At 51.8% G+C, this 25,297-nt stretch overlaps 2 protein-coding genes across 5 annotated transcripts; one reads left to right on the top strand and one right to left on the bottom strand.

Annotated features, from left to right (window-relative positions):
* The first annotated feature begins 3,489 nt into the window (after window positions 1-3,489).
* Window positions 3,490-4,446, top strand: LOC101087457 (olfactory receptor 7C2). Its single transcript, XM_003981998.4, has one exon. The coding sequence runs from the start codon at window positions 3,490-3,492 to the stop codon at window positions 4,444-4,446; it is 957 nt and encodes a 318-aa protein (XP_003982047.4).
* Window positions 4,447-6,406: 1,960 nt separating this feature from the next.
* On the bottom strand, window positions 6,407-22,542 carry SLC1A6 (solute carrier family 1 member 6). Of its 4 annotated transcripts, XM_003981968.5 has the most exons (11): window positions 18,943-19,589; window positions 17,556-17,630; window positions 16,483-16,742; window positions 16,137-16,274; window positions 14,453-14,657; window positions 13,666-13,708; window positions 12,818-13,161; window positions 10,090-10,323; window positions 8,709-8,903; window positions 7,802-7,936; window positions 6,407-6,952 (listed from the first exon to the last, which is right to left on the bottom strand). In XM_003981968.5, the coding sequence occupies exons 3-11, from the start codon at window positions 16,685-16,687 to the stop codon at window positions 6,757-6,759; spliced, it is 1,695 nt and encodes a 564-aa protein (XP_003982017.1). In that variant the 5' UTR covers window positions 16,688-16,742; window positions 17,556-17,630; window positions 18,943-19,589; the 3' UTR covers window positions 6,407-6,756. The 4 variants fall into 4 exon arrangements, with proteins under 4 accessions (XP_003982017.1, XP_023102329.1, XP_044903279.1 ...); XM_023246561.2 differs by lacking the exons at window positions 17,556-17,630; window positions 18,943-19,589 and adding an exon at window positions 22,361-22,542; XM_045047344.1 differs by lacking the exons at window positions 17,556-17,630; window positions 18,943-19,589 and having other exon boundaries at window positions 16,483-17,476.
* Window positions 22,543-25,297: the final 2,755 nt, after the last annotated feature.

A 25,297-nucleotide genomic window follows, 5' to 3' on the forward strand; every position in this document is an offset into this window, starting at 1 on the left:
TTTCAAAGATTACATATTTTCACTATTAATTTATGTTATCTATATTTTTTATTTATTTTCTTTTCATAGCTTGTATGGTCTCTTGCTCCACACTTAACATTAAACATTGAAATCGTAGGTGACTCTTGATCTCAGGGTCATGAGTTCGAGCCCCGCGTTGGGTGTAGAGCTTACTTTTCTTTCTTTATTCCAAGTTTTTATTTAAATTCTAGTTATCATACGGTAAAATTGGTTTCGTGTGTAGAATTTAGTGATTAGCCACTTACATATAATACACGGTGGGTGTAGAACATGCTTTAAAAAAAGTAAATATTAGGGGCGCCTGGGTGGCACAGTCAGTTAAGCGTCCGACTTCAGCCAGGTCACAATCTCGCGGTCTGTGAGTTCGAGCCCCGCATCAGGCTCTGGGCTGGTGGCTCGGAGCCTGGAGCCTGTTTCTAATTCTGTGTCTCCCCCTCTCTCTGCCCCTCCCCTGTTCATGCTCTGTCTCTCTTTGTCCCAAAAATAAATAAACGTTAAAAAAAAAAAGTAAATATTAGAATCACAAAATTGTACGCCTGAAACTAGTATCACGCTGTATGTTAACTGCCTGGAATTTAAACAAAAACTTTTTTAAAAAGAAATTTATCAGGCAATGTGGAGATCGGATTTAACATTATTTTTTCTAAATTGTTAATCACTAAACACTTACTATGCTTTCAAAGACCCTCTGAAGTATCTAGGAATTAAAATGCTAGTTAAGTTGATAAAAATATGTTTGTGTAACCTAAATTATAATGAACATCTTATTAAATTACAAAACTCCAAGATTATTCTTGGAAAGAATTCCTTTTTTTTTTTTTTTTAAACGTTTCTTTCTGAGAGAGACAGAGCATGAGTGGGGGGAGGGGCAGAGAAAAAGGAAGCAGGCTTCAGGCTCTGAGCTGTCAGCACAGAGCCCCAGGCGGGTTGTGAGATCACCACTTGAGCCTAAGGCTTAAGCCCTTAACTGACTGAGCCACCCCAGCGCCCCTCTCGGAAAGAATTCTTTGAAAGATATGAAGAACTGAGAATACCAACTCTTACCATAAATTTGAGCAGGGTTGTGGAATTTCATACCAATGCAATAAGATCCAAAGATAAATAGGTGTTGTAAGTTAGTATTATTTGGAGAAAGTATGTAAATATTATAGAAAAACTTAAAATTTTTAATAAAATCCAGGGGCGCCTGGGTGGCTCAGTCGGTTAACTGTCCGACTTTGGCTCAGGTCATGATCTCATCATTCGTGGGTTCAAGCCCCATGTCAGGCTCTGTGCTGACAGCTCAGAGCCTGGAAGCTGCTTCGGATTCTGTGTCTCCCTCTCTCTCTCTCTGTCCCTCCCCTGCTCATGCTCGCTCTCTCTCTCTTAAATAAACATTTTTAAAAATTTTTAATAGGGGCGCCTGGGTGGCTCAGTTGGTTGAGTGTCCAATTTCTGCTCAGGTCATGATCTCACAGTTCTTGAGTTCAAGCCCCACATCAGGCTGTGTGCTGACAGCCCAGAGCCTGGAGCCTGCTTTGGATTCTGTGTCTCCCTCTTTCTCTGTCCCTCCCCAGCTTGTGTACTCTCTCTCTCTCTCTGAAAAATAAATAAACATTAGGGTCACCTGGGTGGCTCGGTCAGTTAAGCGTACGACTTCGGCTCAGGTCATGATCTCACGATTCGTGAGTTCAAGCCCCACATTGGGCTCTGTATTACAGCTCAGAGCCTAAAGCCTGCTTCGGATTCTGTGTCTCCCTCCCTCTCATGCTTTGCCTCTCTCTCTCTTTCTTTCTCTCTCAAAAATAAACATTAAAATTTATAAATAAATAAATAAACATTCAAAAATGTTTTAAATAAAATATGTTAAGAGGATAAATTATGAGTATTCTTGTATGAGTATACAAGAAAAATTTGGGAGATGTCAGATATGTTTATTACCTTGGTTGTAGTGATACCAGGCATGAATGCATATGTCCAAACTTATCAACACGCATCTATCAGAAACGGGCAATTTTCTGTAACCAACTATACTTTGATAAAGCTAAAAAGAAAGGACAAACTTAGGTGAAGAAAAAGCCAATATTGAGAAAGCCTAGGACACTGTAGTCGACTGATGACTAGATAAAAAAGATGTGGGGTATACATACAATGGCATATTACTCGACCATAAAAAAAAGAACGTGATCTTGCCATTTGCAACAGGGTGGAGGGATCTAGAGGGCATCATGCTAAGTGAGATAAGTCAGTCAGAGAGAGACAAATACCATATGATCTCACTCCTGTGTGGAATTTAACAAAGAAAACGGGGGCGCCTGGGTGGCTCAGTCGGTTGAGCGTCCGACTTCAGCTCAGGTCACGATTTCGCGGTCCGTGAGTTCGAGTCCCGCATCGGGCTCTGGGCTGATGGCTCGGAGCCTGGAGCCTGCTTCCGATTCTGTGTGTCTCCCTCTCTCTCTGCCCCTCCCCCGTTCATGCTCTCTCTCTCTCTCTCTCTCTCTCTGTCTCAAAAATAAACAAACGTTAAAAAAAAAATTTAAAAAAAAAAAAAAGAAAACAATCAGGCAGGGCAGAAAGAGCACAGCACACCAAGGAGCAGACTCTTAACTAAAGACAGCACACTGATGGTTCTAGAAGGGAAGTGGGGGTGGAGGGGGGAGGAGTGTAACAGGTAATGGGAATTAAAGAGCACGCTTGTGATGAGCACTGGGTGGTGCACAGAATTGTCGAATCACTATATTGTACACCTGAAGCTAATGTAACATTGTACTTTCATTAGACCGGAATTTTAAAAAAATAACATAAAATTTTGAAATCAATAAATAAGAAACTCTAGAGTGGTATATTTATAAATGCAATTTTGGTGGAATTTCTATTTAGGCATTGATAATACAAATGAAACGTAAATGACTATTAACAACAATAATATTGGTTATTATTTTTTTATGAGAAGGCGCACCCATGGTCCAGAGGATCTAAGATATAGAAACCGTGGAAAGGCAGCACAGTGAAAGGCAGCCTGGGGTTAGGGAATTGCCTGTTCCCACAAGTACCGAGCACAAAGTGAAAAGCAGCCCCCGTGGATGGCTGCTTAGGGGTGCAGGGGAGCACTAGAGCAGTGCTCCCCAAAGTTGGGTGTGCATCAGATCCCCAGGAGGATTTGTCAAGGCCCAGAGTGCTGGCCTCACACCCAGAGCGTCTGACTCAGTAGGTCAGGTGGGCCTGAAAATGGGCACTTCTAACAAGTTCCCTCGTGATGTTGATGGTGCTGTACAGGGGCCACAACTGGAGAACCACTGATCTTAGGGACAATTTTCCCAGGTAGCGGTGGTAACCACAATTTGTCAGCAAAGAAAGCCAATCGTTAGCCAAAACAAACGATTTGGATTTGGGTTTGGATTAAGGATATTTCGGTCATTCGGGGGAATGCTTATTTGCAGTGAATCGTGTCTTGCTTTTTGTCTCTTTCTGGACAAGGCCAGTAGCCCCATGGAAAGAGGAAACCAAACAGGAGCTGGACACTTTCTCCTCCTGGGATTCACAGAGAAACCTTTCTTCTTTGGGCTGTTTCTGTCCATGTACCTGGTCACGTTCACTGGGAACCTGCTCCTCATCCTGGCCGTCAGCTCTGACTCCCACCTCCACACCCCCATGTACTTCTTCCTGGCCAACCTGTCCTTTGTAGACATCTGCTTCACCTCCACCACCGTCCCGAAGATGCTCTGGAACATCCAGACTCAGAGCACAATCATAACATATAAAGGCTGCCTCAGCCAGATATTTTTTTTCATCGTGTTTGGATGCCTGGACAATTTACTCCTGACTGTGATGGCCTATGACCGCTTTGTGGCCATCTGTCACCCCCTGCACTACATGGTCATCATGAACCCCCAGCTCTGTAGGCTGCTGGCCGTGGGGTCCTGGTGCATCAGTGTCATGGGCTCCCTGCTCGAGACCTTGACCCTTTTGAGGCTGTCCTTCTGCACAAACATGGAAATCCCACACTTTTTTTGTGATCTTCCCGAAGTCCTGAAGCTTGCCTGTTCTGACACCTTCGTCAATACCATGGTGGTGTATTTTGTGACTATTGTCCTAGGTGTTTTTCCTCTCTCTGGGATCCTCTTTTCTTATTCTCAGATTTTCTCCCCCATCCTGAAAATTTCATCAGCCAGGGGCAAGTACAAAGCCTTTTCCACGTGTGGGTCTCACCTCTCGGTGGTCTTCTTGTTCTATGGCACAGGTCTTGGGGTCTACCTCAGTTCTGCAGCGACTTCATCCTCTAGGACAAGTCTGGTGGCCTCGGTGATGTACACGATTGTCACCCCCATGCTGAATCCCTTCATCTACAGTCTGAGGAACAGGGACATGAAGGGGGCCCTGGGGAGACTCCTCAGCAGGGCAGTGCCTCTCAGTGTTGGGGGACCATTACAGGATTCTCATGAGTAACTGGGCACACAATCCTGAGGACCAGAAATCTTAGTTTCCTTTGTGCATTATTTTTTAAATATTTTAAATGTTTATTTGTTTTTGAGAGAGAGACAGAGTGCGTATGCATGCAAGTAGGGGAGAGACAGAGAGAGGGGGGACAGAGGATCCCAAGCAGGCTCTGCGCTGACCACAGAGACTGCCATCGTGGGCCTCGAACCCACAAACTGTGAGATCATGACCTGAGCCAAAGTAGGATGCTTAACCGACTGAGCCACCCAGGCACCCCCTCTGTGCAATATTTTTATTTTTCCTAACTTTATGTTTTAGAGCAAAACCTTATTTTTCCAAATTTTATGTCTTAGAGCAAAACCTTCCATGTTTCTTTCCTGCCCTCTATTTTTCTTCAGGTTGTGCCTTGGATTCCTTTTTTTCATTTTGTAACCAGTCGCTTTAACTTTATATGAATAGAACGTATTTTCTCAGTTAGCTTCAGATATGGTCTGGATTTCTTAACAACTGAATCGAATCCCATGTGTTTAATATCTACTTTCAAAGTGATGGGATGTGTGCCTATTTTGGAAACATTTAGAGAGATGTTTTCTGGGGTTACATGAATGGAATCAAGTCAAAGATATGCCTCCAAAACTAGGAGCAAATAGACATCTGTTGTTTAACCACCCAGTCTGCGGCCCTTTGTCACGGGAGACCTAGCAAACTGCCACACCCCGCTCCCACGAGGAGCTTTCTGCAGACACAGACCATTGACCACACCTTAGAGGCAGAAATTCCGGTTTGAGACTGGGATCCCCGGCCAAGCTCCCCAGGGTCAACTGTGGAGTAGGATGCTTTATAAGCTTCTTGCCTTTGCCTGGACTTTTTCTAGTTTCTGACACAAACGTTGCCATGGTGACTGCAAACAGACGAAAGAAATCTGGATCCCTACTTCCCAGTTTTCTCAAGTACATATGCCCAAGGGTTCTCTTTGGATCCTAAAGAATGGGGGAGGGAGTATCCCCGAAACACGCCTGTGCTTGAAAGGTTTCTTCCCGCTGTGAGAGAGGCAGGTGCTCAAGGGAAGTTTAATTTGATTCAGAAAAAAAACTAATGTGTTTCCGGGACTAAAGGGTCACAGAGTTCAATTACATCCATGACATCTGGAATCCTGTTACTCTTCATATACTTGTGTTTTCCCCAAGCCTTTATTAAAGTCTCATTTCATGTCCCACCTGGTTTATTAGGCTGAAGGAAAATAATGTTAAATGACCAACATCCACCCTTGTGCACTAAGGAGACACAGCGCTTCCTGAGGCCAGCTGTGTCCAGTCTGAGACAACTGGTTTCAGGAGTCAGCAGTTTGGACTACAAGACACAGTTACTCTTCCCCACGGGAAGCTGCTTCCTCTATTCCCAGCCATGGGTGCATGAAGTAAAGAGTTGACTCGGAAGGCTTAGGGGAGCTGAAAGCCTGCACGTTCCAGAGAAAGGACTTGCCCTTGACTGGCTCCCGGGAGGTAACTCTGAGCCCTTGGAATATCCTGCCTCATAAAAGCATCTTGGTATATCTGGGACCTTGATCCCCACCACGTGGTCCGTGTTGACCACGTAACTTATGGCGAATGCCTGTTTTTGTTCACCTGCTATACTCGTTTGACTTCTGTGGGGACCAAAGAACGCCTACACAACAGATCCCCGGTAACAGTCCTGGACACCAAGGCTCAGGTGAACTTCCTTGGCTGACACTACTCCATACGTGCTGTCACACATCGTTGCGGAGACGACTGAGTGAGTCCATGGGGTTCCACTAAGAGGGCGCCATGGGAAGCCCACGTCTGGTGACTTCTGGACCCTGCCCCAGGCAACTTTGGTCTTGGCAGATTTTTAATCTGTCATCTTTCACTGCAGTCAACTATAAACGTGAGCATCAGAGCTTCTCTGAGTTCCACGAGTCCTTCTAGCAAATCATTGAACCTTCAGGTCCCGGGGACCCCCGACACGGAGGTCATACACATTGTTTTATTATGATAAATGGCGGTTATCCCTTACTTCCTTCAATTCCACCACTCCTTGAGAAAATAAAGGGCATGAGCTGACCCCTCCGCTTGTCGGACCCGAAGCTCACTGCCCTCCACGAGTTCTCTGCATGCGCCCAGAGAGAAATGGAGGCCTTGGACACCCTTTGGTTCCTGCTCCTTTATCTTAGTTTCCACCAAACAAGCTGGACAGAACACGTGTGTTCAGCGCACAGTCATTCGGGCAAGTGGGTCTTCCCTAGGACCCCCCCTCCCCAGCCCCGTTCCCTCCTCTATGGGCAGCAGGGCTGGGGTCCCCTCACATGGCACTCTCGTTGCCTCCCCGGCCCCTGGACGCCCCCTTCTCTTGTGCCATGAGCGACTTGTAGGGCTTCCCCAGGCTGGGGAGGGTGAGCTCGGCTTCTTGCAGCTCCAGCTCCCGCTGAGACAAATGCTCAATGACGGCTGCTCCAATAGAGTCCCCCAGAACATTGGTCATTGTGCGAAGCCGGTCACTGGGGAGGGGAGGGGAGGGGAGAGAGAAGCCACGGTTAGTCGAAGTTTCAAGAGTTCATGGAAGAGTGGGTGTAGCAGGGTCAGGGCGGGGGGGTCCCTTGTGCTGGGAGTTGGGGCTCACGTCCCCTCCACAACCACATAACCTCAGGCAGGTCCCTCCCCTTCAGTGTCCTCAGTTTCCCCTCCTACCAAACACAGGTTGGATCAATGCTGATGTGCTCACATTTGATCTCAGCAATGCAATTCTCTCTTTTTAAGGACATAAACATCTGATGGAGAAAATGAGAGGCTGTGGGCTGAACGGCATACAGGAGGAGGACGGGAACCACCATGAGTAAATCAGCTCACCAAAGTGAACTACGTGTAACCAGGGAAAGATGCCAAAGCTTCCCCGGCAAGATTGGAGGCTGTCTACATGGGACTCGGGTCCGGCACACAGCTCCCAAATGGGGATGAAAGTCCAGAGTTTTTTGGGGTTTTTCTTAATGTAAACCTCCCGTGTTTCAAAGTTGAGAATTAAAAACAAACACACAAAAAACACTGGCAAGCCAGCTCTGTCCCACAGATCGCCTTCTTGTGACTTCTACATAAAGCGGGGGCTTTTCAGGCTGAGAGCTAAAGCCCCCATTGCTCCTCTCCTCCCTGTCCTACTTCCCCAAGGTTAACTCTGGAATTTGGGAACCGCGGGCCACAGCCCAGAGTGTGCTCCACGGCTTCGCTTCTGCTCTCAAGTTCTAGAACTCTGTGTCCTTGCTGGACTGAGGGCCCACGGGTTGGGGGTCTCACGGGGAACGCGGGTGGGGAGTGAGGGTTGAGGAGCGAGAACACCAGGGTCTGAAGGGACTCACAGGAACCAGTCCACCGCTATGATCAGCGTGATGTCTTCAGTGGGCAGGCCCACCGATGTCAGCACAATGACCATGGTGACCAGACCCGCCTGGGGGATGCCAGCAGCCCCAACGCTGGCTGCTGTCGCCGTGATACTGCACATGGAAAGAGAACACAGGGGGGGCAGGAGGAGGGAAGGGGAAGATGAGGCGGACAGTGAGAAAGGACACCATGGAAGGGGAGAGGCGGTTCCCCGGGACATCTTAAATTAAGTTCCTGAAAACGAAAAGCAGCCTTCAATAAATGTATTCTTTCAACTCATACTTACGGCGCGTATGCTACAAGCTAGAGGCCTAGTAGAAATTCCCATGGAAGAAAACCCCTGCCCAAACAGAGCTCACGTTCTAGGGGGGGAGGCAGGCAACAAGCGAGAGGAGTACTTAACATATAAACTAAGGCAGATGGCGCTATGGAGGAACGGGTCAGTCTACGAGGGTCCAGACCATGCGATTTTAAACCGAACATTCAGGGAACACTTCCCCGAAAGTGTGACCCCGAAGCAAAGACCGAAAGGAGGTGATAATGTTTGCTGTTGTATTTATAATGACCGCGTTGGAACCTCTGGGTGACGAGGCCCAGGAATCCAACGTAAGAGCCTCGTGTCATTAGGTTGCACCAGGCCATACTTTGGAAAATCCTGGGCAAAGGGATGTCCCACAACAGCATGGGAAAGGAAATGGGGACTAAAACATCACGCCAGCTCCTGACAAGCTCAGTTGGCCTGGGTGACTGGGCTCATCCCACATCCCCCCGCTCCAACATTCAAAGCCTCCCCTGACCTCAAGCTGAGCCCCCCCCCCACCCCTAGCCAAGCTAACGACCTCTGAGGTCTCACCTGCTGGCACAGCCCACCCAAGACCACCTCACCTGATAGTTGTGATCTGGCCCAGGTTGAGCTCATAGTTGTTGACTTGGGCGATGAAGATGGCGGCCAGAGCCTCGTACAGGGCGGTCCCGTCCATGTTGACGGTGGCCCCCACAGGCAGCACAAACCTGGTGATGCGTCGGTCCACACCTAGGCCCTCCTCCAGGCAGCGGAAGGTGATGGGCAGCGTTGCAGAGCTAGGGGAGAGAGCCCAGGAGACTGAGAACGGGGGGTGGCAGGGTGGGGGCTGGGGCCGCAACGAGTCGAAAGAGAGAGTCTGCTGAGAACACTAAGAGCCCAGATGGGAGCCAGAGCGAGGAGAGGCTGGCAGGCGTATAACATTTCAGAGACTGATAACTGCACAGGGAAGAGGGATTCCTCATGTTGCCAGAAGCACACAGCAATGGCAGTCCCCTAGGGTGAAGGTCTCTGGACCCGCTTAAAGCCAATAGCTTAAGGCTGATTACTAGGCACGTGTTTGTGTCACTAGTGCACTTTCCACTCCCAGGAAGGAGGGGATTAACAGTCTGCTGGCCTCCCACCCACACCCTCAAGGTTGAGAGAGAAGTATTACAGGGACCCCTAGTCCCCCACTCCTGTAGTTCACGGGGCACCCCAGCTACACTAACCCTCCTTGCCTCTCTCCCACCGCCCCTCAGGGGAGGAAGGGGGGGCCTAACTGATGGGGGAGTTTAGCTGAAGGAGCGGCCGTCTCATTTGGGAGTCTGTCTGTCCACAAAACACGAGCTCTGCCTGGTCAACCTGATGCCATGCAGTGAGAAGCCTGGACCCACAGAGAAGGCCTTTGGGGATCCAGCCCTGTGACGACCAGGTTGAGTTTAATCCTGGGCTGTGATGGCACCCATCCTGTTGGCCACGGACCAAATCTCCAGGCAGCATTGCGAGCAATAAAAATGGCACCATTCTTCCAGCTGGTTGGCCCTTGTGACACTTCTCAAACTATTTTGAATTTAGATGATGGGGAAAAGGGAAGTTCTTTACTAACCCCCTAAAACCACAAGAAAAGGACAAGGAGGCCAAGAGAGCTCCCAGCCACCACCCCGAGGGGAAATGAAACTCTCTGAGCCAGAAAAATGACCGAGAACATGGAGCCCGTGGGAAGCTTGGTCTTAACCTCAAGACTGGCAGCTAGTTCTCCTCCACACACAACAGAGAAATAGACACGGAGGAAAAGAGGTCAGGAGAGCCAGTGCGGGAACAGAGATCAGCACTGAGGTGTTGGTCGACCTGGAGACCTTCCAGAGCCGCTGACATTACCGCACAGCACAGACGAGGCTCAGTAGGGGGTGAAGGAGGGCAGGACTCGTAGGAGAGCAGGTGGACAACAGTGAACCTCACCAGGGGTGGGGGATTAGGCCGTACCTGGAAGACGTGCCCATGGCAGTGATGAGGGCCTGCAGCACGCCCCCAATGAAGGGGAAGGGGTTCCGGTGGGTGATGAGGAAGTAGATGAGGGGCAGGACACCACCAGCATGGAGGAACAAGCCCACGATGACGGTCAGGGTGTACATGCCCAGCTGACCCCCCAGGACGGCCATGTCTTCCATCTCGAGGATCTTCCCAGCAATCAGGAACAGGATGCCCACGGGTGCGTACCTAGGCCAAGCCAGAGGCCTGTCAGAGCTCCCTCATGACTTCCCCTAAGGCTCCGAGCTGGCATTCCCAAGGCTTTGCCCATATAAGCCCCTGGGGCCAGGCAGTGCCCATGGTCCAGCACCCTACTCCACCCCAACCTTCCCCACACACTCACAAACAGGGAAGGGCCCCACAGGCACAGTCCACTTCCTCTTCCCACTCACCCAGAACTCATGCCCACTACAGTGGGGAAAGGCTCCTACAACTCCACGCGATACAATCTTATGAGGTCTCTCTTACCTCCATTCCCATTCAAGTCCCTCCCCAAAGAATCACCGCCCTTGGGACTCTCTCCCTAGACGTGGCCCAGACGGTCCCTATCGCTGGCCTTTGAACGCCCCTTATTCACCGCCTCCAACTCTTTTTGCGCTAAGTGGGTAACCTCTAGGCCCCTACTGCCTTTTCTGGAAGTGCATACTCCCACTCACTCACCAGCCCTGAGCTATTGCACCTGAATTTCCCATGGGCATCTCAAACCACGTGTCTTGTCAAATCATCTACTTATTCAACCTCTCTCCTGAGCACCCGCTCTGCTATGGTCACAAGGTCGCTACCCCTGTGGCACCCACATCCTGATGGGGAAACAGGCGGTACACATAGAAACGCCTAATTTAAAACTTCGGAGGGCGACCGCCGCAAAACAGAGCCCCTGAGTGGGGCTGTGGAAACATGCGTGATCAAGGAGGGGCTTCTCTAGAGATGCTGACATTCACGCAGAGGCCCGAGTGGTGAGGAGGGACACATCCACCCGCGCGGGAAGCATTGCAGGCACAGTGCAAAGACCCTGAGATTAGCATGAGCTGGAAGAAGTAAAGGAGTGGAGAGCAGACCGGTGCGGCTAGAGCAGCGAGTGAAAGAGAGGAGACAGAAGTGAGTTCATCGGGGGCTCACCTGTCCCCCCCCAGCTGGGCTCAGCTAGGCTCAGGGTGACAGCCGATGTGAAGGTGCAGAGTTGTCTCCCAGCCTAGACCTACCTCTGTGTCTGCTCATGAACGCCCTTCCCAACCTCCCCATCTTCGTCCTTCCTCCTGATCCCCCAACAAAGTTCCTCACCTTCAGGTCAACTGCACAGGGCTTCTTTCCTTCTACCCTCAGCCACCCGGTACATCGGGATATTTGACCCAAACCTGCCAACGACACCACTTTAGATTTTTGGTTTCCAAAACTCAGTCTCGTTGGTCTTATTTATCCTTGACAAGCTCACCATCCACTGCTTTTCCAAGCTTTCACCTTGGCCTCTAGCCCCCTACACAGCTTTCTAGTTATTGGGGATGATGTACAAAATCTTCTCCAGTTTGGGACCAGACAGTCTTGTCCACATCTTTTTTTTTTTTTTAAGTTTATTTTTGAGAGAGACAGAGAGAAGAGGGGAGGGGCAGAGAGAGGGAGAAAAAATTCCAAGCAGGCTCCGCGCTGTCAGCACAGAGCCCGACGCGGGACTTGAACCCACGAACTGTGAGATCACGACCTGAGTTGAAACCAAGAGTTGGACACTCAACCGGCTGAGCCACCCAGGCGCCCTGGTCTTGTTAACATCTTTCATGGCCACTCCCAACTCACCTTGTGCTCCCACCTCCCTGAACTCTCTGCCATTCTCCAGACAATTCAGGTCCTTGCAGGCTTTGCATGTTCTCTCGTCTCTGCTTGAAGGGCCTCTTCCCCCTCCCTGTCCTATTGGATTCCCACTTACCTTTCAAGACCCAACTAAGAAGTGACCTTTTCTATGACTCCCTCCTCAGCTTCCCAAGCAGAGTCCACTACCTATCTGTCCACTGGCTGCTCACTTCTCCACGTCCTCAACACCTTTTAAATGTCCCTTTACTCTAGAACCTTCCGCCTTGAATCACATTTATCTAGTATGTGGCTGTCTCCTCCAAGACTTCATGATTGAATTCAACGGATCTCCGTATTCCAGAGTTCAAGACCGAGTTAGCCTGGGAAAATGTCTGCTGAATGAGTGAAGGAATTGGTGAAGGAACAGACACATGTAAAGAATGAATGAATGCGTGCATGTATCGATTAAGGAATAATTAGCAAGGGGCTAAATGAGTTAGAAAAGGAGCAAATGAGACACAAACGAAGGGGTGAGTGAATGAATGAGGGTGTTAAGCGAAGAGGTGAATGAATGCAGGGAATATGTGAGCCAGTCAATGGGAGGATAACAAATGCAGAGATGAATGAGCAGGCCAAAGAATGAGCTCGAATGAATCGATGGTGCAGTGAGTCAATAAATGAACAAATCAATCAATGGTTTCATTAATGTGAAGATGAGTCCATGAGTGAATTTATAAGTGAACACATGAATGAGTCGATTCACCAATATGTATATAAATGATCTGGGTCAAAAGACCCCAATGGCCCCTTGAGCATCTGCCCCACCACCGGACTTCCCAGCCCCAGCTCCACCCTTCCCACGGGCCATCACCTGCCCACACTGTCACAGCCCAGCACTCACCAGATAATGATGCCCACCATCCTCATAATAGCCTCATTGAGGCTGTCGAAGAAATCCCGCAGGACCCGGCCCTTGTGTTTCATGCCACCGATGACCAGCCCAAAGGCCACAGAGAAGACCACGAGGCCCAGGGCATTGATGCCATTGGCTGAGCCAGGCACAGGCACAGTCTCCTCGAAGCTCAGCACCTCCTGTAGGGTGCCCAAGGCCCATGTGACATTTTCCAGGAGGCTGGTTCCGTTGTCCATCGAGGATGGGGGAGGCATGGCGGTGCCCGGCTCAGATCCATTCTCTGTCCTCACTATGGTCCTAGTTACCAACCTCGTGCTGTACTGCGTCTTGAACTGAAATATGGAGAGATCGGGGCCAAAATCGATGCATCAGAACCTCCTGGAGAAATTTACCGGGAACACCAATTCCTGGTTGCCACACCCTGGAGAATCTTATTCAGTGGATCTGAGTGAGTAAACGAAGTACTTGACCAACGCGTAGAAGAATGAGTGAAGCAACACATGAATGGAGGAGTGAACGACCAACGCATAGATTCCGCATTTTTCAAAGCTCCCTGCTCCAACAGATTAGAAGGCCTCTCTCCTCAACCGTCTATGGTGAGACACATTGGTTCCTCCTCCAGAACCATCCCCAGGAAGCTCATGGCCTAAGAGCTGGTCATCCCACCAATAGGAGATACATTCTCTCTCCCAGACTCTTCCAAAAGCCCCTGCCCATTGCTCTGTCAGGCACTTCTTCCCATCCCTCACTCGGGGACCATTCACTCAGCAGCAAGCCCCCTACCATCACTCCCACCCTCCAAACCTCCTTGAGCAAACTGTGTACTTCCTCCTGACCTGTTTGAAGCAGGCCTCCACAAGGTTGGGTGGAAACATATTTCTGCAGAAAAACATCAGAGGAAGGGAGGTAGTTAGCAGCAGCACCAACAATAATAATGGCAGTCAACATGTGAATGCTTACTCTAGGCCAGGTACTGAGCTAAGTGACCTGTATGATCTAAACCCTACAACCTCTAGAAGTGTCCCTTCTAGCACTATTGATGTCCCCATTTTATGCACAAAGAAACCAAAACCACAAAGACTTTACGGAAGGTGCCCAAAGCCACACAGCTCCTGAGAGGTACAGATGGACCTCAAATCCAGGTCTCTCCAAGCCCTTCAGTGGGGAGGAGAAATCCCCTACCGAGCCACCTTGGGGATTTCAACTCACACACACGTACCAGTGATGCCTCAAAAAACCCAGACAACGTGTGCGTTTCCCCCAAGTCAGGGACCAGGGAAGAACCATGGTGAGCCTTGATTCTGGCTGTCAAAATCTTGCCTCTCTAAGAGAATCATTCATCCCCCGATGGAGCTTGGGAACACCAGCCACCACCTGTTCTGAGCCTGTCTCAACATGCAGCTCTAGCCTCCGGAGCCTAAGGGCCAAAAGGTCATACCCTAGAAGTCACCGACTCTCAGAGCATTCGTGCAATGCTCCAGGGCAGAAAGCAGGTACCAAGAGACTAGGTTCAACTTGGGTGTTGCATTTCCAGGCTGAATCAGCCTGTTCCCTAGTCTCTCCTTGAGCACACTTTGTTGCATCTAGGCTTAGAGTGCCCATCAAAATTAGAAAGGACGTCACCTGACCAGGTCCATGAAGGCATCAGCTGTGGGGATGGTCTCAATGCGGCCCTCGCGGTGCAGCCCCTCCTTGGAGCCCTTCCCAGGGTGGATGATGGTGACCATGAGGATGCCAATGAAGACAGCAATGACCGTGGTCACCATGTAGTATACAGCTGCCCGCATCCCCATCCGGCCTGTTGCCTTGTTATCCAGGGACGCCATACCTAGAGGACAGGGGGTGCCGCCCTGAGCAGCCCCGTCCACACCCCACCACCCACTCGCCCATCCATCAGCTCTACTCTCCTCATACCACCAGCTCAACAAGCATCCCACCAGGCATCTCCTTCTTCTGGGCCCCATGCCAGCACCCACCCCACCATCCTTCGACCCACTCATCTTTCTTCAACCCCCATTCCGTTTTCCGTGTACACCTTCCACCCCGTCCTTTATCCCAAACACCACATCACCAACCCTCCCTTTTCAACCCCCACCCCGGCCTCCATTCATCCCTATGTTGTACCACGACTTCATTGTCATCCCACTCTTCATTCTGCTATTGACCCCAACATCGTACCTCCCTCCAACTCACCTCACTGTAAACTACTTCCGAGAGATACATCTTTTGGTGCCCCATCCAAATGCCCTTTACCAGACTAATGCACCTGTCCTTCAGCTGCTGCGTCTGTTGGCTGCTAACAGTTTGTGCTGCCCCCCCCCCCTCTTGAGAGCTGCCCTCAGCAGAACAAAAGCTGCCTTGCCCAGAAACACCCCATGGAAGGTCTCAAGCCAAAGGCTGCCTGGAACTGGGATTCAAAGGGCCAGCCCCTTTGACTCAGGCGGGGGCAGAGTTGAGAAGAACAATCCTGTAGCATTACTCCTATTCCACAGCTACCCGTGGGATAGGGCTGGGAGGCCAACCTTCTTCCGAACCCACATCTCTGCTGAGAGTCTTTCCCTGCCTCATCTTGCTTCCTTCACTTGCTCGTAGGTCTCTCTTGAATGCCATCCCTTGACCAATCGCTTGTGCAAAGATCCCCATCTTAGGCTCTGCTTCTGGGAAACCCAGCCCAAGAAAGCATTCTTCATGCCAACCTTCATGCCAATCAAGTGTGGAGGTTGGCAATCAACCACTTAGGTTTGTTTTTGCAAATAAAGTTTTATTGGAACACAACCATGCCCACTTGATTACATAGGAATCCGCGGCTGCTCCCATACTACCTTAACAGAACTGGGTAGTTATGACAGAGATCATACGCACACCCCCCCATGCTGAAAATGTTCACTCTCTGGCCCTTTCCAAAAGAATTCGCATAGCCCATCCATATTGCTACCCCATCCCCCACCCACCATCCTGTCCCCTCCATCTCAAACACCTTTACCCGCATCCCACCCCTTGGCCATCCGTGCCGTACTCTCTTCCCTGGCTGCCCCCCTGAATGATGCTAAGCCCCTGGCGGGCTGGTATTCTACCTCCATGGAGAAGTCCGGTAAAGTTACTAAGTGGCATAGGTCACACTGGGTCTGGAACCTGAGTCTGACGAAGATCCGGGCTCTGGCCCAAGAACTCGGGGCTAGGTGCCGGCTTCGCGTTCCAGGCCCTGAGGTAGGGAGGTGATCTCATGCCTGGGGTAGCTTTGGCTCCAGGTTCGAGCTGGGACTGTCGGATGGGTCTTAGAAGCCACCACTGGCCTGGGCTCTCTCACCTGTGACCAGGCTGGAGACAATGAGCGGCAGCACCAGCATCTGCAGCATCCTCATGAGAAGCTCTCCGGGGAAAGAGAAGTACTTGATCTGCCGGTAGGTAAGCTGGTACGGGCGCAGGGCAAAGGCCAGGCTGACCCCTAGGACCGAAAGAGGGCTCTGTGGAGTGGTTTGGGTCACTCAGCCCCATCTGTGTGAATGTGTCCTTATGGGGGGGGGGGGGGGGGCGGGGGGAACGCAGTGGGCGGCGGGATGCGCTCGCGTGGGTGACAACCGGTAGGTGGAGTGAAGATGTGTGCGGGCAGGAGATTTCCCCGGGGACCCCGCCCCCCCCCCAAGCCGGCTCACCGATGACCACCGCGCTGACGGTCAGCAGGATGAAGGCGTTCCGGCGCAGGAAGCGCAGCACGTGCTCACGGGTCATGGTCTGCAGGCGCAGGCGCGTGCGCAGTGCCCTCTGCTGCAGACTTTCTTGCAGCCGCTGCAGCCAGCCCACCCGGCCCAGCCGCTGGCCACTCTCCCGCAGGAACAGGCTGTTCCCGTGGCTGCTCATCGTCTATCTGCCGGGGCCACAGGGGCCTTCCAGTGAGGGGCAGGACAGAGGGCGGCTGTAGGGAGAGGGGAAAGGGTGGAAGAAACCAGCGAGGGGTTCAGAGAGAATCCAGGCACCAGCGGAGGGCGGACGTCCACCTGCTGGGACTCGCCCATCCTGAGACACCTGAGAACACCGCCTGGGGCTCCAGGGTTACACCCCGGGGAGAAAGAGGTCCAGATCTCCTGAATCGCTCCCGGAGGACGTGGCTGAGGAGAGGCGGGGTGGGAGATCACAAGGTAATGGAGGTTTCTGCCACTCCCTGGCTCCAGAACCCTCCTTATTTCACACCATCAGGAGGAGGTGGAGGCTGCCCCAGCTCACAAACCAAACTAAAGAGCCTTTGCTGAGCGCCACGTGCATGCAGAGCCCTAGACAAGGCCCCTGGGGTTAGCCCCCCAAATTAATGTGGTTTCGTGTCTGGCCTGGAGGTGCGGACAAGTGGACCATCCACAATGACAAAACCATCAGGAGCCTGGCAAAAGTCAGTGCCCGACAAATGCAACTGGTCTGCATGAGTGTTCAGGTGGAGAAAGGAGCTGGAGGTGGTTCCTTAGGGAGGAAACGGTGACCTTGTCCCCAGGGGCTCTTCAGGACTCATCTTTGAAGGGGAATGTGATGTTCAGAGTTCTCTCTGGGGTGCCAGGCACTATTCCCAAAACCAGACTTCTGCGTCTTCTCTGTATCTGACCACTTCCCTATAACCTTATTTGCTTACTGAAATAAATATAGCTCAAACGGAAGCTTTAGATCATTACTTGAAATGCAAATTATATTTTAACACACATTAAATGTGCATACAAAAATAAAAACCTGTCGATCCTCTTACCTACTAAATACAAGTTTAAGGCAGCTTGGAAACGTGACTCTTGTGGGCCAGAGGAACTTGTGCTTTTGTGGACTTCTTCCTCCATTAAAAAAAAGTAAAGTATTAAGTTGTATTTTACAACTGAATTGTTATAAAGGTGAGTATAGTGGTTGCACAACACTGAGAATGCCCAAGATGCCCCTGATGCCTCTTTAAAATGGTTGGGTTTCTGTTCTGTGAATTTCACCGAACATTATACTTTAAAATATTTTCTTTTAGGGGCGCCTGGGTGGTTCAGTCGGTTAAGCGTCCGACTTCGGCTCAGGTCACGATCTCACAGTTTGTGAGTTCAAGCCCCACATCCAGCTCTGTGCTGACAGCTCAGAGCCTGGAGCCTGCTTCAGATTCTGTGTCTCCCTCCCTCTCTGACCCTCCCCTGCTAACGGTGTCTCTTTCTGTCTCTCAACAATAAATACATCTTAAAAAAAATTTTTTTAATATTTTCTTTTACTAAGTGCAGTTCTTGGAGCGCCTGGGTGGCTCAGTCGGTTAGGTGTCCGACTTCAGCTTAGGTCATGATCTCACAGTCCGTGGGTTCGAGCCCCAAGTCAGGCTCTGTGCTGACAGCTCAGAGCCTGGAGCCTGCTTCGGATTCTGTGTCTCCCTCTCTCTCTGCCCCTCCCCCCGCTCACACTCTCTTTCTCTCTCTCCCTCTCTGTCTCAAAAATAAATAAAACATATTTTTATTTAAAAAAAATAAGTAGGGGTGTCTGGGTGGCTCAGTCGGTTGAGCGTCCAACTTAGGCTCAGGTCATGATCTCCCGGTTTGAGTTCGAGCCCCACGTCGGGCTCTGTGCCGGCAGCTCGGAGCCTGGAACCTGTTCCGGATTCTGTGTCTTCCTCTCTCTCTGTCCCTCCCTCACTCACACTCTGTCTCTGTCTCTCTCAAAAATAAATAAACATTAAAAAAAATTTTAATAAAAAATAAAATAAATAGAAGCGTAGTTCTTTCTTCTGATTTTAAAAAAAGTGAAAACATCTCTGTGGGTCCTAAAAGTATCATGAGCCCTGGGCACTGGACCTACTATTTAGGAACAACAGGCAGCCTGGCTTACAATGATCTCACAGGGGAAAAAAAAAAAAGTGGCAGGTGCCCATATCCCAGGCATCCTGGGAATTCTGCTGTCCCTTTATATTCACTCCAGGGCAAAAGGCTGACCACCAGGGGTGGACGGCATTGCTGAGGCTCCCTTGGCTGCTGGCTCCCCTTTTGGTCTGGCCAGTGGGCAGGAGAATGGTGGTGGGAGGAGCATTTATTCTCCCTACCCCACCCCCGACACGCCCCTATTTGGCAGTGGCTGTGTTCCTCTGCCTCAAGCCACAGGTCCCATCAGACAATCCTTCATACCTGCAGGCCATTCGGACATCTTCTCTGAAAAAAAAATGCGTATTTAGTTCCTCTGTCCATGTTTTAGTCAGGTGGTTTTTGTTGCTGTTGTTATTGTTGAGTTGCATGAGTTCTTTACAGATTTAGAGTGTTAGCCTCTTATCTGATACATGGTTTACAAAAAGTGTCTCCCATTCTGCACGCTGTCTTTCCATTCTGTTGTTTCTTTTGCTGCGAAGAAGGTTTTTAGTTTGATGTGGTCCCTCTTGTTTATTTTGGCTTCCATTTATGCTTTTGGTGTTCTAGCCAAAACAATCATTGCCAAGACCAATGTCACAGGGCTTCTTCCCTACCTCGTCTTCTAGGTATCGGGTCTTATGTTTAAGTCTTGGGCCCATTTCAAGTTACTTTTTCTGAGGAGTATAAAATAGGGGACCAATTTCATCGTTCTGTATGTGTTTGTCCAGTTTTCCCAGCACCTGTTGAAGAGACCATCCTTTTCCCCACTGGGTGTTCTTGGCTCCCTTGATGCGGTAGAGGTGCTCTTGCTAATGCCCATGGTATTACAAGACACAAATGTATCAAAACAACATGGTACACACCTTACCCTTAGGCAATGTTATACATCAAATATGTTTCAACCAAAAAAGAAACACAATCCTTTGTTACAGCCAAGGCTCCCATCCTGCTACCTCCCTGCCTCCCTCCCGATCCCTCCCCTCCCCCACTCTTGCTGGTCCCTGACTGCTACTACACCACCCTTACGGGTTTCCCTTCACTTTGCTCCGATCTTTGTGAATACTCCTTAAGTTAAACTCTTTCCAATTCTGCTTTTGGAGTGTGCTGTTTCCTGACAAATACAACAGATTGATCTGGCTCTTAGAAAAAACTCTCCAAGGGGCACCTGGGAGGCTCAGTTGATCAAGAGTCCGACTCTTCATTTCCGCTCAGGGTCATGATCTCACGGTTCATGGGATCAAGCCCCGTGCCAGCGCTCTGTGCGTATATTGCGGAGGCTGCCTGGGATTCTCTTTCTCCCTCTCTCTCCGCCCCTCCCTGGCTCATACACACTCGCTCTCGCTCTTTAAAAAGGAGCGAGCCAAAGGAAGACAATCCATACTGTTCCTGTGCTGAACTCTGTGCACGTTTGGTTTGCCTGGTGTTACACCTGCCACTCTCTGAGGGATCGTGGCCTCCAACCCCTCCCCTTGGCTGCCCCCCAGTCTCAGTGCCAAAATCCACCCAGGATGGGCTGGGAGTCTCACAGATGTCAGTTCCTCTAGTAGGTAGACCCCTGGAGGGAGCGGGGGTTGGGGTGGGGTTGTTTGCTGCCGCTAGCTGTGCGGCTTCTTTTCCGGGGTTACTGTCTTCCTTGCCCTCCCCTGACCCACCCCCACCCCCCCCATATCCAAAAGATGAGACAGCTGCCTCAACTTTCCAAGCCACGCTTCCTCCGTGTCCAGGCCCGCATTCTCAATGCCAGATCCCAGTTGGGGTCCTGCTCCAAATGGGTCCACCGCTTTGAAACCCCAGTGCTGCTTCTCACCTTGCTGTGAAAAAAAATCCCAGACATGGGACCACAGATTACACGGGAAACTCTTAATTCCTCTCTCTCTCTCTCTCTCATATGTTCCCAGTCACCAAGCAGTACTGCGAAACTGCCCATGGGTCCCAAGGGAGTGCTCTGCTGAGATCCAAACCAGCCACAAAAGCTCCAGGTCTCGTTTTGTCTCTTTCCTTCCTCTTCCCTACAAGAAGCAGCACAGCACAAAGCAGGGATGGACAAACCATCATCTGAGGGCCACATCCGGCCCGCTGCTTGTATCTGTAAACAGCTTTCTTGGCGCATGGCCATGCTCGTTCCTGACATACTGTCTACGGCCTACTTACAGGCTACATGGCCGAGCTGGGGTGTTGGGACAGAGATCGCATGGGCCGCAGTGCAATCTCTCGGGCCCTTTACTGACAAAATCCACCAGCCCTGACCTAACAGAACCGCATACCTGAGCGCTTTGTCTCAAACCCCCCTCCACCTTGCTGGCACCAGTCACTTTCTGTGTGGCTTAGAGGGCTCTATTCGCATGAGGCTCACAACAGCACCTGGTGAGCGTGAAACGGACGTTAACCGGGGTCAATAAAAAAGCAGAAACCCAACAGCCAGGGGACAGACAGCCTGTCCAGTGTCTCCTGGTCCTAGGCATTCTCTTGACCCTGTTTCTTAGGTTTGCCACTGGGGAAGGGGCCCTTCTAGTGTCCCCAGTCTCCACAAGGGTTCCAGCATGGGTGTCCCACCCACTTCCCCCAACCTCCAGACTCTGAGACGTGAAGGCATGTACTGCCCCCCCACCTTGGATGGGAAAGAAAGGAAGGGCCTCCCACATCCTAAAGCTGAAGCAAGCTTGGTTGGCAACCGTAGGCTTCCTCTCCATTTTATCTCAACGCTCTGCTAGCCAGAGCAGCGAGCGGGGGAAGGAAAGAGAAAAGTCACATACATCACATATCACACACGCATCCAAACACACAGCCTCCCACGCCTTTGTGTGCAACTGACACATATACAACCGCACAGACACGCGGTCACACACGCGCACACACAACTGTTCAGGCACACAAGCCCACACGACGCCTTCAGAAATGCAACTCCACTCATGCCGCGTCCGTCACACAATCCCTGCACACACAAACACATGCACACACATCCATGCACAGCGTCAGACATACGACCTCACACACGCCTCCAAGACCGCGCACAGTTCCCCTTCGTAAATGAAACTCCATACAGTGACGGCCATACAGTTCCTACGCGCGCGCGCGCACACACACACACACACACACACACACGCACACGCACAACTTGGGGCTCCAGACACAAAACTTCAGACATTCAAATCCCTCCCCACATTTCAACACCCAGCCCACGCGCCTCTTTGGGCAGGCAAGCCCACTCACAAATTCAGGCTCCCACGCACGCACCACCACCACCGCCCCCACGCACCCTTCACACCCAGCACCCGCGCAGCGCAGCGGTGGCCGAAGTCTCAGCCACAACCCAAGTCTGCCCGGAGTTGGAGGCATACACGCCCGAGAAGAAAGGGAACCGAGCCCTGGAAATGGAGGAAGCATCAGGCACAGAGATGGACACCGGCCCGCGAGTTGAGGCCACCGGGGGGGGGGGGGGGGGGGGGGGGGAGGAGGGGCGATGGGCACCGAGCCCTCGGGTGACTGAGGTGGTAGGAAACTCACCAAGGCGACCAGAGGAGCGGCGGCGACCACGCTAAGGGGCAGGGAGCAGCCGAGACAAAGGCGGCCGAGAGGTGGCAAGGGGGACGAGGGGCGCCCCACCCTCCCGACCCCGGTGCGGGGCCGAGCCCGCCTCGGACCCCGCCCGCCCCTACCTCGGAGCCCCTGCCCCAGCGCGGCCGCGGGGCCCCCCACTCACCCGCGCCCGGAGCGGCGGGGGCGGCCTGCCCGCGCCTCGGCCTGCGCGCTGCTCCCGGATGCAGGTGCCGGAGCCCGGCGAAGCGCCCGGCCCGAGCAGCGGGGACCCGCCAGGGATGGCGCAGCGCTTGGCGCGGGGACCGGACGGCGGAGGCACCGGCAGGGAGCCGGGACGCGCTGTGCGGCGGGTGGGAGCCGGGCTGGCCCTGCGCTCACGTGGGTGCGGGGGCGCGGGGCGGCCGGGGGAGGGGGCGGGATCCCCTCCGGGATGCCCCCCGCCTCCCCCGCGCCGAGCCCAGGCTCTGCCACCGCGCGCCGGAGGAAGGGGCAGGGCGCGGGTGGGGAGGGAGGAGGGGAGAGAGGGAGGGAGGCGGGGGGGGGGGGGGGATCCTGGGGTGGGCGGGGTGGGTGGCCTCTCGCGCGTCCCGCCCCCGCCCCGCGCCTCCGAGCCCCCGCCTCCTGCGCCTCCGCGGCCCTCCTGAGGCCTGAACGTCCCTGGAGGGCGCGGGGACCCGCCCGCCACCGCTGGGCCCGGTGCCCGCAGCCGCCACGTGGGCTCCGCCGCCCCGCGCGTCTCCCTTCGGGTGCACAGCCCGGCCTTGGCCTCTGGGCCGCTGTGCGCCCTTGGGCTGACCCCTCTCCCTCTCTGAGCCTAGCCTTATTTAAACAGCGGAGATGACTCCGCCGACCCCGCAGAAAATTAAAAACTGAGAAAAATCCAAGCGCGCGGGTGTGGACAGGCTTCGTGCAGCGTGAGGCCTCGCGCGAATGGGAGATCACTAATTCCTGTGCTCTTGTAATTAATATTAGCCTTTGCCGTCCCTAGAATCCGTACCCGGCGAGGCCGGTCCTGCGTTTCTTCTCAAAAGACCCGGCACTGGTCGCTTCCAGCACCTCCCGTCTGTCCTGACAGCTAACTGCCATTTTCCAGAGCTGAGGGAGCAGCCCCGCACCTGTGATAAAAATCAGTTTGTGGTGGTTGTTGTTATTGAACAATTGTTGATCCGGACGTGCTAATGTGGGCGGTCTCTTTTGCTCATAGTTAGTCTCCGCACGATGAAGTAGATATCACTGCCCCCATTGGAAGAGAGGACAGGCGCTCAGAGAGGTTGGGTAACTCGCCCAAAGTCACCCAGGCAGAGAGCAGCCACCTCAACCTACTGCCTGGACTCCCCTCCTTGACACTGTCCCCACAGGGACGTGGCTCTCAAACTTCACTGTACCTTAGAATCCCCAAGTGGTACCCTAGACCAATCACATCAGTGTCCTCCGGCGTGAGACTCAGGCATCAGCGTATTTTAATGCTCCCCGAGTGATCTCAACGTGTGGCTAAGGTCCAGACCCTGCCCTAGATGTTGGGTTCTCCTGGACCACACAAACACCTGTCACCCCCTCCCCCCCCACACACCGAAACCTCCCCACTCCCTCTTTTCCCACACCGGCTGTGCACCCTGGTTGTGCGTCCCTCTCTGAGCCCTAGCCTAGAGCTCCTGGCTCTTGGAGTCATTCACTCCACAAATATTTAGTGCGTGTCCCCTGTGAGCTAAGCTGCGCTAGAAGCTGGAGATTGAGCAGGGAAGAAGACAGAGCCCTCCTTGCTGATTTACCCAAAATAATAAGTAAGTAAAATGAAATGATTGGGTCTCAGAACCCCTTTACACTTCTTTAAAATATTTATTTTTGAGACAGAGACAGAGACAGAGCGCAAGCAAGGGAGGAGCAGAGAGAGAGGGAGACACAGAATCGGAAGCAGGCTCCAGGCTCTGAGCCGACAGCCCAGAGCCCGACGCGGGGCTCGAACCCGCCAACCAGGAGTTTGTGACCACGAACCCACCAACCAGGAGTTCATGACCTGAGCCGAGGTCAGACACTTAACCGACTGAGCCACCCAGGTGCCCTTTCGCTTTCTAACAATTAGAGTGGCCCCTCCAAAACCCAAAACCCCAGGATAATCATGATTTTAAGAAATCAAATTCCCATAGAGAGGTTCCTAGGATATACTGGGCTAGTACTCGTCTAAACTGGCCAGCCATCAAACCCAAGGGAAGTCTGAGAAACTATCACAGCAAAGAGTAGCCTAATATAATGGGAGATCCCACAGGGGGTCCCAGAACAGAAAAAGGACATTAGGGAAAAAACTGAGGCGATCTCAACCGAGTGTGGACTTTAGTAATGATGTGTCAGTATTGGCTGCTTAATTGAAACAAACGTATCGTACTAACGGAAGAGAGGGGAAGTTATTGGGGGGAGTATGGCAACTCCTGTAACATCTCTTCAGTTTTTCTGTAGATGTAAAACTATTCTAAGAAATTGTGTCTGTTGATGAAAAAGATCATGGGAGACTCTGCAAGCTTTCATCCATGTAGATGATACGTATCGATCTTTATTGAATTCGAAGTCAAGCCGGAGAAAGCTTTGGGGCGCCTAGGTGGCTCAGTGGGTTAAGCGTCCGACTTCGGCTCAGGTCACGATCTCCCAGTCCGTGAGTTCGAGCCCCACGTCGGACTCTTGTGCTGACAGCTCAGAGCCTGGAGCCTGCTTCGGGTTCTGTGTGTCCCTCTCTCCCTGCCCCTCCCCCACTTGTGCTCTGTCTCTCTCTGTCTCTCAAAAATGAATAAATGTAAAAAAAAATTTTTAACAAAGATGCCACTCAAATGAAAAAATAAGCCTGGGGGTGCCTGGGTGGCTCAGTGGGTTAAGCGTCCGACTTCAGCTCAGGTCATGATCTCCCGGTCTGTGAGTTCAAGCCCCGTTTCAGGCTCTGTGTTGACAGCTCAGAGCCTGGAGCCTGCTTCAGATTCTCTCCCCCTCTCTCTCTCTCTCTCTCTCTCTCTCTCCCCCTCTCAAAAATAAATAAACATTAAAAACTAAAAAAAAAGAAAGTGGGATTGTCATACAGTTGATCCTTATTATGTGAGGATTCCATAGTGATGAGCTC

The sequence above is a fragment of the Felis catus genome, chromosome A2, assembly GCF_018350175.1.
Source record: "Felis catus isolate Fca126 chromosome A2, F.catus_Fca126_mat1.0, whole genome shotgun sequence".
NCBI lineage: Eukaryota > Metazoa > Chordata > Mammalia > Carnivora > Felidae > Felis > Felis catus.